The sequence below is a fragment of the Esox lucius genome, chromosome 23 (genome assembly GCF_011004845.1).
Source record: "Esox lucius isolate fEsoLuc1 chromosome 23, fEsoLuc1.pri, whole genome shotgun sequence".
In the NCBI taxonomy this organism is placed as follows: domain Eukaryota; kingdom Metazoa; phylum Chordata; class Actinopteri; order Esociformes; family Esocidae; genus Esox; species Esox lucius.
The window spans coordinates 18,226,151-18,239,495 of NC_047591.1; the positions used below are offsets into that span (position 1 = coordinate 18,226,151).

A 13,345-nucleotide genomic window follows, 5' to 3' on the forward strand; every position below is an offset into this window, starting at 1 on the left:
TGTGCAATAGCCCGAGGATGAGATTGACTTTCAGTAAATGTTCATGATATCATCTCCCTTGCTTAGATGTTCAAAGATTAAGGCGGGGGGGGGGGGGGGTTCTTTTTGAATACAGACATATATTCCGTCCCTTCTGTCTCGCCGGCCAGAGATTGCGTTCTGTAGAAAACATTTGGAACCATTCAGGAAGCAGCTACAGTACATAAAAGATTACATTTAAACAGTGTTGGATGTGATTAACAAACGGCTTTCATTCCTTTCTCTCATCCGTACAGAGAAGACCTGTTTAGGCGTGCACCTGGGTCATGAGACTGCTTCTAGCCCACTTCTTGAATGTCTGATTGGATGTGTATTATGTAATTTCCTGTAAATACTCAAGTTTGCTTAAAGTCATGAAAAATGGCACATTGATCTCAGCTTCACAGTAGGAACATATGCTATCCAAAATAATAGCAGTTCTGAGCGTTCTTTAGTATTTTTGCATAAATGCTTGACAACGCACTTTGTTTATAATAATAATAATAGGTCTGAAATTATTACATACACTGAAGACATTTACTCATAACATAAAATTTCTTTGCCATCAAATATTAAAGCAAAATAACACCACAAAAGAGTGGTATGGTGGTCCCCAGAATAGTACAGTTTAGAATCTCTGTTGGTGATGGATTTCAGAACGTTATGGTTGGCCTGTTTATATGCACTACCCAAATTAATAAATAAACTGTGTGTGACAGAGATAAACACAGCCCAGGGACAGTTCATTCCTGGGTCAACAGCTCCAGTTAGACAAAAGCTGGGATTACAAAGAGAGGTAGGGAGGAGAAGAGGAGGAGGAAGATGAGACAGAAAAGGAAGAGGAAGTAGGACAGCTTCCAAGTAGTGAACCTCTGGTACTCAAGCATCAATGCTGGTTACTAGGTAACTAGGTACTATTTCTACGCATTGGATTGATTGAAGGGGAAAAAGCTTCTGAATAGAGGTGTCTGTAACCAGTGCTCTTCAGAGAAAACTTTAAAGATAGTCTGCTTCAACTTCTGCATTTGGGTTGAATGAACGTGTGTGTGTGTGTGTGTGTGTCGATCCTCAGGTCTGACAGCAGTGGAATTTTGCCCTGATTGATTAACACTACAGGGATCTTGCTTTGGTATCTCAGGTATCTGTGAGAAACCGGTAGACAGTGACAGTTTTTAGGAACAACTGGCAAGACAGGGAATTATCAAAACATTTCCTGACTTTTCATGTTCTCACCTTTCAGATGTTGGTCTGAAACAAGGTCACAATCCTAATATTGACACTGGGTGTGCTGGACGTCATTAGGTATTTAGTACAAATATGTTTAGCACCAGAAAAAGTAGTCTCTATCTACTCCGGCTACCTGACAGGATAAATGTCCAAATATGACGTCTTTACAACTGGCAGGTTGTAATACCATTTGCACAACTTTGTACAACCTATAGTTTTAAATGTAATGCGCTTCATTTCTCCCATTGGGACTACAGTGGGAGGCTGGCCTATTGCAAAATGAGAGTGACCCCTATTACTCCAAATGTAATTAACTCAATCAGTCCCATTTATTTTATAAAGACCACACATTAGCAGCTGGCACAAAGTGCTAATACATATACCAACCTTAAACCCCAAAGAGCAAGCAACAGGAAACAGAGGCACACTGGCTAGGAAACATTAATAATTTTAAATAAATAATAATTTTGCAGTTTCAGGTGATAAGGCAGGATAGGGGCAACAGTCCCCAGCAGATCAAGGTGCACCAAATACAATGCAGTCCAGCTCCAACATGGAGCCAAAATCAAAATATCCAACCTCAGAATGTACGTGACTGATTGTCTGTTACAGATTATTTCTATATCCAGTTATATGTTAATGGTCAAATGAACATGGTTAATGGTCACACAAAACTGATGAGAATTTACGTCTATTTGGAAAAACCGGATATTTCACTAAATGAACAAGGAGTAATTTCAAAGTTAGGGCAGAAATTTAAGCTAGTTTAACGTTTGTACAAAGAGATAGGTTATTCAGCTATTTCGATATTATGATTTAGGCCAACCCGACGCATTTCTAAAAGTGAAAATGTGCGATTGTCTCCTTGGAAAACGAGAGCTTGTGAAGGCTAAAGTTGGCAAAAATAAGACCGGCAAGACATTAATTCCATTGACAACAACACGCACTCATAGTAAAAAAACAGCATGAGTCATCTGTACCCATTCAGAGGTTAAGGAACTACAGAGAAATAAGAACTAAGACATGGAAACGCTTCAGAGAAAGAGAGAGCCCAGATCATCTGTCTCCAGCAAATCAGCCATCTTTGTGAAAGCCGGCAGCTCTTTTGGCAGGAAAGGAGCATCTCACAGAGTCTTAAATAGACAGGAGTGGAGGGTGTGCTGTCTTCTGGCTGGGAGGCCATCAGACTGACAGGTACAAATATGATTCACACTCAGAATAGATGATTTAAGTGTGATTCACTCCATTTACATTCTGAGAAAGCTCAATTGCATGCACAGGTAGACAGCCGTTCTAATGCAGCCCAAAGAATGATCAAATAACAGGAGTTGAATCGTATCTAGCCTACTCCATGCAACAGATAACTGCGCTCTCTCTCTCATCCCTTTTTTAATACCTCTACTTGGGAGTATGAAATAACATTTCAGTATACAGAATTTCAGTATACAGCATTTCAGTATTCAGGGAATCCAGTTATAACCAAGGTCACTTTTCCAATAATAATAATAATAATAATAATAATATGTACATTTCCATAAAGACTTATGCAAAGGGGGGTAAAAAAGCAAAACCTAAAAATTCTACATCAGGCAATGCAATAAGGAACAGCAAGAGAATTTCTCCAGTATTACACTGAGAAATAACCTCCCACAATTTTGCACCATAAAACAGTAGCACGGTTCTCATCCACAAGCAGTATCTAGGGGTTACGAGATTCTCTTTAGGCAACAAATACAGAAGGAACTCTGCTACAGGGGAATCACTATAGCAACAGCACACCTGTAGCTTAGACACCGCTTCAGTAGGCATCCGGGACACAAAACCTTGAGCAATTTTACACCCAAATACTATCTAAGGGTCACGTATTTGCCGCTATAGGAAACAGCTGGACAAGGAGTTGCTCTGCATTACAGGAGGCACCAATCAGAGCCTATGGCTAGCTGGGTCTACGAGAGCCCGTGGCAGGCTGCTCACCAGACGGGAGGGGGAGGGCGAAGGATCCGCCGTCGGATCCCCCCCCCGGGACACGACACCCACCTGGCAGCGAGAGGGGAGACAGCTCGTTGTAGCCCCCGAACGAAGCGTTGCGGATGAGCTTGCGTCCGTCGGGGTGAGGGGGCCGCGGCGTGGCGGTTGTGCCGCACGTGGAGAAGCGTCGACGGCACAGCAAACCCTCCTCCTTCATCATGGGGCCGGCGAGATCCGGCGGGGGCCCGAGGAGGCCCTGCTGGGGATCACCGGGGGCCGGGGAAGGTGGGGCAGCGGACCGCGAAACGCTCAGATCTGTTCCCCGCGGCAGCCACGCACCACACACACACACACACGCACACACACGCACGCACACAGCTACTCAGTCTCCAGGCGCTAAAACCAGTGCAGCACGTTTTGTGGGTTTCTGCCTCTCTGTGTTGTTCCCTCCCCGCAGTCTGTTGGTGTGTGAGAGTGAGGGAGCATGCTCCGAGAACTACTCTGATGAATCAGCACGGCCCCTCCCCCCTCCTGTTTCCCGAGCACCGTCAGTGTACACGGGGGTTGCATATCATCTCGTCTACTTCCCTATCCCGTCTTTCAATATCCGTATTTTCTTAGCGGCAGCCGACACGTTCGTTTTCCTGTCCTCGTCCTCTCTTCCCTGCTCGTTTTCTGTCCGTCACGCCCCCCGCCCCCGTCCCCCATTCAAACCCCATTTCTCGGGTTCTCCGTTTGTCAGCCTCTCACAGAGCTTTGTAATGGTATCTCCTGAATCTCTCTGCTTATTCCCCTCTCATTGGTTAGGTCAGAAGGGATGAATATTCCCCCTCGCCTCCTCCCTGTGTGCGAAATAATCCAATACGTCTGACAGACAACTTCAGTTACAGCGTTCCAGTGCTCACAGAGACTAGATCACGCAAATACTCAACACACTAGCAGACTAGCACACACACAAACACCGAAGCAACACACCAACTAACATTGCATTCTGTCTCTATTGGCCTGTTGGAGAAACAAGATGCAGCTCATCATATTCACAAGACCCAAACCCCCGACAGCCCATTTACATCCCAGGGATCCTCTGGAGAATACTACCAAAACAGTTACAGGCGGCATAAATGTCTCAGGCTATCAGTCTTTCTAACCTGTTTGTCCCATATTGAATCACAGCTCTATGCGCTGCAACCAACGCCCATTTCAGTTTCATGTTCAGAGCCACTTTGGACTGGCAAAATAAGTTTCAAAGATCAAATGGCTATTTTTGGACTGCAATTGGACAGAGGTAATGGATTAGAAAACCCAGTAGAAAAGGGTCTTGGCACCGTTTGTGTAAAGGTAGGAGAACTGAAGTAAATTCATTCATAGTCAATGCTCATGATGTTACTGTTGGAGGGAAGTCACACAACAGTATAGCCTAAGTGCAGTTGATCAATACTGCTCGCTGACAATGCAATCTCAAGGGGACAGTTGCGCAGCTGCAGGAGAAGAAAGGTCCCTGTGGTAAGGTTAAGATGGTGCTGCCTCCCTGACAATCCTGTAAAGACAGTCTGTTGCAGATACAGTGTGGTTCCAGTGTGGTCGCCTGGAAAACTGCAAGTCAAAGGGCACAAACAGTGCTAATCGTTCGAATAGAATCTCATTAGCATTGCTATTGTTCCGTCCATCAGATTCCTGGAATCCTTGCCTCCCATTCAACTGACTGACTGATCTTATTGTTTCATAATTGCATTACAATATTTACACCTGTTTGTATAAAGCTGTAGGACTAGTTCCCCCACCCAGTTAAGGTTTGCTATGTATATATATTTTTTAAACAGGCTGCCATTCCATCCGTGACTGGTTGAGGACGAGGCAAACAACTGCTACGATAACAACTCCTGAGTCCTGTTAGCTAACGGTGAGGTCACAGTGTTGCTCAGCAACCCTTAGACGAGAAAAACATTTGTGTCCCAAATTACGTCCTATCGCCTACATAGCGCAAACACAGCTATGATCCCTGGCCAAAAGAAGTGGATAGGGATTAGGATGCCAATTGGGACAAAGGCACAGATCCTCGAGCAAACAGATCAATCTCTAGCTAGGTCCAGACTCAAAAGTGCTTAATTAAGACTGGTAATTAAGACGTTGTGGAGAAGGCCTATGTATAATTCAAAATCCTACTTCTAATTAGCCCTTTTGCCCTTAAAGGAATTTCCAGCCATTGACTGTCATTGCAGGATTACTCATTCTATAAAGTCACAAAAACATTGGGCCAAAAATGTCACGAAAAGTTAATGAAAGGAGTTTTGGCAGTTGGCAATGGGTCTAGTAACAGTTGGCCTTTAGTTTAGTTCTACTCTCTAACTTTAATGTGAATAAAGGTACTACTACCTTGTTTTCAGAAACCCAGGAGTGGGCCTGCCATTGATTATAATAAGCATCTGGCTGTCATGACAGGAAGTAGAGCAACAGGCTAATTCTGGAGGACCCACAATAATACGTCAGTATACAGACAAACAGTGAAGTCGCTGGGCATTGTGCATGTTTCCACATTCACACTATTGTCCCAGGTCACCTTAACCTGAGTCCCATTCTTAAAGGCTCCAACAACCGCCCGTAGGTTTTCCGTCGGTACACACACAGAATCCTTTTCCTGTAGTTCCCCGTAGGTACAGACACAGGACCCTTTTCCTGTAGTTAGCTACAGACACAGGATCCTTTTCCTGTAGTTAGTTACAGACACAGGACCCTTTTCCTGTAGTTAGGTACAGACACAGGACCCCTTTCCTGTAGTTAAGTAGAGACACAGGATCATTTTCCTGTAGTTCCCCGTAGGTACAGACACAGGATCCTTTTCCTGTAGTTCCCCGTAGGTACAGACACAGGATCCTTTTTCTGTAGTTTCCTCTAGGTACAGACACAGGATCATTTTCCTGTAGTTCCCCGTAGGTACAGACACAGGACCCTTTTCCTGTAGTTAGGTACAGACACAGGACCCTTTCCCTGTATTTTTCAGCAACCCTAACCCTTTTCCTGTAGTTAGGTACAGACACAGGACCCATTTCCTGCAGTTAGGTCCAGACACAGGATCCGTTTCCTGTAGTTAGGTACAGACACATGATTCATTTCCTGTAGTTAGGTACAGACACAGGACCCTTTTCCTGTATTTAGGTACAGGCACAGGACCCTTTCCCTGTATTTTTCAGTAGGTACAGACACAGGAACCTTTCCCTGTATTTTTTAATAGGTAGAGACACAGGATCCTTCTCCTGTATTTAAGGTACAGACACAATCCTTTTCCAAATTCTAAATAAAGATTTGGAGAAATTTTTACTTCTCCACACCAGTGACCAAATGGGGCATATTAATGCTAGCTTATAGCTACATATCACGGTGAATGAGGAATCCTGAGTAAATAGCGGGACAGATGGTTGACATTAACTGTGTCGATTTCTATGCTCTGTTAACATTTAACTGTTAACTGGTCATGTCAAAAAATGCAGGCTGAAGTCTGAGTATTTGCCTTGTCAATTAATGTAATGTAATGGAGATTTAGCGTGGCATCTCTCCATATATTTATATTGAAAAGGAAGGGAGGCGCAACGCCAGCTCCCATTATAAACGTAATATTTTATTGCAGCAAAGTTAAAAGTCAAGGTTTAGGCCTGCAGCGGCCTCCCTCTGATTACTGAGGTAATGTGTTGGGCCTTGGGTTTTCTATGACGACCTCAGTTTTATTTATTAATATTTACTGTACTGTAGATTTGAGTGGGGGAAATGTCTAAAGTACTATCTGACCCTGCTCAGGAAAAAAAAAAAGTAATGGGATTGGGCTGGAAAATGTACCCGCCTCCTTTTCCATAAATCAATATGGGAAGGACTCATTATTCATGATATCTCATCAAAAATGATGTCTTGAGGCGATGAATTGTAATTTTTGTTATGAGATGATAGCAATGTAACAGGAACAAAACGCTCTCTCTTAAAAAAAAATTCTGCAAAATCCTAACTGAAGCTGTTGGTCATCTCATTCATCATGTATTTTCATAACATATCTACAATATCTTTCGGTTTATGCAGCCTGTCCATGACAGATGAGCTATACACTGAAAGTACATTAGGACACACTTCAAATAACTGTTGTTATCAACTAAAATCTACTTAATTTCAGTGCTTTAATTGGCATGTTGACCAGGTCTTTTTTTGCTTTTCAATTTTAGCAGCACCATAGCATTCAGTCCTGCCACTTCATGCCTCTCTGAATCCTAGAAATTACCAGGAACACAACACTGGTATTAGCACCCCACTGTACGTAACTAGAGATTAACAGTAACACAACACTTGTGTTAGCACCCCACTGTACTTAACTAGAGCTTACCAGTAACACAACACTTGTGTTAGCACCCCACTGTACTTAACTAGAGCTTACCAGTAACACAACACTTGTGTTAGCACCACACTGTACTTAACTAGAGCTTACCAGTAACAAAACACTTGTGTTAGCACCCCACTGTACTTAACTAGAGCTTACCAGTAACACAACACTTGTGTTAGCACCACACTGTACTTAACTAGAGATTACCAGTACACAACACTTGTGTTAGCACCCCACTGTACTTAACTAGAGATTACCAGTAACACAACACTTGTGTTAGCACCCCACTGTACTTAACTAGAGCTTACCAGTAACAAAACACTTGTGTTAGCACCCCACTGTACTTAACTAGAGATTACCAGTACACAACACTTGTGTTAGCACCCCACTGTACTTAACTAGAGATTACCAGTAACACAACACTTGTGTTAGCACCCCACTGTACTTAACTAGAGCTTACCAGTAACAAAACACTTGTGTTAGCACCCCACTGTACGTAACTAGAGATTAACAGTAACACAACACTTGTGTTAGCACCACACTGTACTTAACTAGAGATTAACAGTAACACAACACTTGTATTAGCACCCCACAGTACTTAACTAGAGATTAACAGTAACACAACACTTGTGTTAGCACCCCACTGTACGTAACTAGAGATTACAAGTAACACAACTCTAATGTTAGCACCCCACAAGCAACACAAAACTGTTGTTAGCACCACACTGTACTTAACTAGAGATTACCATTAACACAACACTGGTGTTAGCACCCCACTGTATGTAACTAGAGATTACAAGTAACACAACTCTGATTTTAGAACCCCACAAGTAACACAACACTGTATGTAACTAGAGACTACCAGTTACACAACACTGGTGACCGGAACATGGCAACAGGAAGTAGACACCAGGCCAGAACATGGCAACAGGAATTAGACATCAGCCATGGGATCTCCTTGTAAGATTTACTAGAATCCTTCCCTCTAGTGCCAGAGCCAGGGACCCTCTGGTTGAGCAGGGATTAGCTGTGTGACAAAGAGGCTTTCTGGAGGGCAGGGTCCAGGAGCAACTGAGTAGATCCTTCGGTTACACAGCTGATTCAAATAACCAAAGCTTTGTGTTACTAACTGTAATTCAGTGCTAGGGAAAATAGATCCATGCTATGATTCAGTCCAAGGGAAAATAGATCTATGCTCTTGTTCACTGCTATAGAAAATATATCCATGTTGTGCTTCAGGAAATTAGATCCATGCTTTAGTACCAGGAAAAATAGATTTATTTTATGCTTCAGTACTAGGGAAAACAGATCCATGCTATGCTTTAGTACTAGGGAAAACAGATCCATGCTATGCTTTAGTACTAGGGAAAATATATTCACGTTATGCTTCAGTACTAGGGAAAACAGATAAGCCCTTGTTTGTCTTGGCATTGCTCTAAATCCATCCTCACTGCAACAAGTGGCAGCTGCGAGCGCCAAAGCAAACAGTATTCTAGACTGTTGTAGCACAACAAAACAGGGATTATAATGGGAGCGATGGCAAATCTGTCAGGTCGGAGAGTGCATGAGCAGGACCAGAGGCAGACACCCGATGCTACATCTGCAGAGCCAAAGGTGCTTCTCTCTGGGGCCCTCAAATGCTAACAGCTCCTCGGCAGGACAGACACGCCACCGCCACGCCGCCACCCAGCCATACTTGCCTTCCGTTGTTGCGCCGGTGTAATACCAACCAAGGTCAATTACAGAAAAGTATCCTTATCGGTTAGGCCAAGCGAAACGGCTCTAGAAATCCACCACATTACGTCCACCAGCTGTGCTGTCCAAGCCTACGGACGTCCAAGGTAAGAACGGGCAGCAGGGCCCACAAATCCTCCATGTCGCTCGGCTTATTTCCAACGGGCCCTTCATTACACCATGAGCCCGCGGCCCTCAGGGTTCCCCGGTTCCCCAGACACAGCCTGCCACTGCCGCAGGTCAGGCAGGAAGAAGGAGGGCTGGGCTGCTATTGGTTCTGACAGGCGTCCCTGTGTATGTTAACTTCAGCGGACAGGGTGTAATCCCTAGGGCTGAGCCTAAATCCGGGTCAGCCCCACCTGCTCTCTCTCTCTCTCTCTCTCTCTCATTCCTCCACTCCTGTTACTCTTGCCAAGAATTGTCGGGATTGGAATCGCCATGACGGTCAACAGGCTGGGTCAGGTGTTATCCAGGGGCCCCCGTGCCAAGGCAGAGAGGAAGACTTTGCTTAACAGGCTGACCATGAACACACTCTGTTAGTGAGAAAGGAGTGCCATTGCCCAGCTCAGTGTTTGACGTCTATTGTCTGCTGAGGGAGTTCAGCCTGGCACACAAAACCTTAGAACATTTTCAATATTTTTTGGCATTAGTGCATTATTACAATTAAATGTATTTACTTTGTTGCGCCCAAAGGTCACACAATATTATTTGAATAGCTAGAGAACTGATTAGGACTAACGGTTGAGACAGGAGGAGAAACGGGAACGTGCAGTTCTCTTTTCACAATCTCAATCCACACAACCCTGACAGAGTACCACACAACAACCTTCCCACTGCCAATACAAAAAGACGACTTGAGGCAGTGCGGGTTACCATGGAAACCTGGCCCAGGGCCAGACAGAACCAAACTGTTCTCACAGAGAACAGGGGTTGGGAAGTAGGATGGACAATCCAATCCCCACTTCTGAGTAGGGACTGAAAGAGGAGACAGGACTTCAAACAACTCATTTCTGTTTCAGCTCGACAGCAGACCTGCCCGGGGCTGATGGTTCAACAGCATAAAATAATAGTTGATAGTAATAATAGTGAATGTACAGTGTTTTAAAGCAAAATCCTTAAGTATTTGTTAGCAAAGACAGAATTTTTTTTATTTTTGGCCTTATTCCAAATGCAGCGCTCAAATCCTTTTGAGTTATAGTCTTAAATGGACAACAGGGATCTTTAGGTGAAAAGGCCAGTGAAAAGCCGGAAATATTCCACCCAGTGAGAGAGACCTGAAGGACAGCACTGCCATTAAACCTAGCTCTGCTTCAAACAAAAAATATTCCAGGTGAAATACAACCCAGAACAGGGTCCCACTGATTGCAGCAAAGCATTAGTATAGTGCCGTTTGCCGAAGAATAACACGATGGTCTCCAGCTGGCTTCACGGTGAGTCTGTGTGAACATCAAGTATAAGATACAAATCGCAAGCATTGTTGCCCCAGACCTTCTGACTTTGCCCCAGACCCCCGGACTTTGCTCCAGACCCATTTGGCACGGCATACCAGTGAAGTGTTGTGCCTACATTCTTAAACCACACCCAGCACTAGCCTCATTCTATGGGCATACAGAGTTATATTAATATGTACAGTTCAGTCACCTGTGTAGCATTAAGCAATTTAAGGGATACCATAATAAATGAGAATAGTATATAACCATGTTGGTCGATTGGTGCCCAGAGAACGCTCCTAACCACAAGATGGCAATGTTGTTCAGGAAGGACAGCACACCCTGAACTCAGGGTGAACAGAGGACTGGTCTCAGATCAGTATCATTTGAATGCTTGAATGCTGGGGTCAACACAGAGGTTGAAATGGATCGGAGTGGGTCCGCAGCACTGAGGAGGAGTGGTTCTTACCATGGGTGTAACTGAGCCCAGGGCTGAGAGAGGAGGGGCTGGCAAGGAGATCTCGGCTTGGCGTGTGGAGGCCCCCATCCTTCTCCTTCCTCTCCTCTTTGTCCTTCCCCTGCTCTTTCTCCTCCTTCTTCTCCTTCTCTCTCTCTTTCTCCTCCTTCTTCTCTCGCTCCTTCCCCTTCTCTTTCTCCCGCTCTTTGTCCTCCTTCTTCTCTTTCTCTCTCTCTTTGTCCTCCTTCTTCTCTCGCTCCTTCCCCTGGGTTCGTTGGCTCATCCTCCCTGGGGTCAGTAGGACGGGGTCATCGCTCGGCATTAAGGCAGCTGGAGGAGGGAGAGAGAGAGAGAGAGAGAGAGAGGGAGAGATGGGAGTGGGAAGATGTAAGAGCGAAAATATCAGCAAGAAAAGAGGGTTCATTTCAAGCTCCTAAATCAAAGGCCAGGCAGCCGAGCTTCTCCTCTTTCAGATAGTGACAATATAGGGCCCTCTAGTGGAATATCTGCGAAGTTTCTGTCTAACAATAATGGTGAAATAGAGTCCTGGGCTTGGGTAAACATCTTTGGGTAAACATCTTTGGGTAAACATCTTCGGGTGAACATCTACCTGAAATATAAAGTTGTCATTACGACAAATGAATTGCATGCAGGGAGGGGGAATAGCCTAGTGTCCTTCTCTAAATATACACTGTACATAAAGTATGTTCAGGTGAGACTCAAAGAAAGGGAGTGTGTGGGACTCATATAACCCAGAGGTAAGCAACCGTGACTCTTCTGTCTTTCACCCCCGTCAAACCAGGAACTAAAAGACCTGGGAGAGTGAGTGGAATAAACCAGCAGGCAGAAACTAAAACCAGAATTGCTCTAGCCCCGTCAGAGCAGCCAGTCCAGCCACCAATAGGTTTTGCATTTCCGACGCCGATCGTTACAGTTGAGGACAGTGGTGGGGCAGTATGTGTTTTGCGCTCTGACATTGTACCCAGGCATTAAGCAACACCAAGGTTAAATGGCCTAACAACCACAAGGACTCTGTCAGACTTTAACACATTTCATGAAATAAAACAACATGGCTTACTGTCATCACGATGAAACTCAATGCAAGCAATTGCACTAATATGAAATAAAACCAGAATAAACATTACTGCCTATATATATACTCAGTAAATCATATAGCATAAGTTAACTCTCTAGAATCTGATTCCCACAACCATGTTCATCCAGTCATCCCTGTCTGAATGTAGATCTGATTAACCTCGGCATCAGAGAGAAAAATCATCCAGACAACTCTAAATTGCATTTTAAAAAAGCAAAACATAATTTATCAGTGTATTCTGCATCAGTACATCTCTTCAAATGGGAAAATTATTAAATAAGTTACATTTCTAATATCATGTTGAAACACTCAAGCACTGAGACAGTCGTACAGGCAGAGAGAGATAGAGAGACACTTTAAAATGTTCTGTGTGATTGTGGAGCCAGACTGGTCTGTGGTTGGCAGTATCTGTATGGCTGTGTAATCTATGGCTTAATGCTCCAAAATAAGGTGCACGCAAGAGACATTTATCAATTCATCCAAGATGGGTCCTTATGAGGTCCCCAAAATTAATTCATTGAGAAAACTCAGCATATGCTGGAAACATACAGCCTTGCATCATCAACACAAGAATATGTGGATAAAGCTGGTTGACAAAATACCCTAAACATACCCCAAACACCCTAAAACAAAAAATACCCCAAACACCCTAAACCTAAACCACCCTAAAGATACCCTTAACCTAAACATACCCCAAACACCCTAAACCACTCTAAACATACCCTTAACCTAAAAATACCCCAAACACCCTAAACCACTCTAAACATACCCTTAACCTAAAAATACCCCAAACACCCTAAACATACCATAAACCTAAATGTACCCCAAACACCCTAAACATACCCTAAACCTAATTGTACCCCAAACCTAAAAACACCCTAAACATACCCCAAACCTAAATACACCCTAAACATACCCTTAACCTAAACATACCCCAAACCTAAACACACCCTAAACATACCCCAAACCTATATACTCCCTAAACATACCCCAAACCTAAATACACCCTAAATCACGGCACTAACAGCAGGCCATGTTTCAATGAGTTTAGCTTTGCT

General features: G+C 43.9%; 1 protein-coding gene across 17 annotated transcripts in view; it reads right to left on the reverse strand.

The window, feature by feature from the left end:
• Positions 1-13,345, reverse strand: part of osbpl8 (oxysterol binding protein-like 8) — a 73,927-nt gene that overhangs the window by 22,493 nt on the left and 38,089 nt on the right. For 15 of the 17 annotated variants that reach the window (XM_034290086.1, XM_034290076.1, XM_034290074.1 and 12 more), the window contains one exon: positions 11,204-11,521. In XM_034290086.1, coding sequence (XP_034145977.1) covers positions 11,204-11,513 — 310 coding nt within the window. In that variant the 5' untranslated portion in view covers positions 11,514-11,521. Of the gene's footprint in view, positions 1-3,282; positions 3,873-11,203; positions 11,522-13,345 lie in introns of those variants that run through there. The other 2 variants (XM_034290087.1, XM_013140170.4) reach the window with 2 other exon arrangements.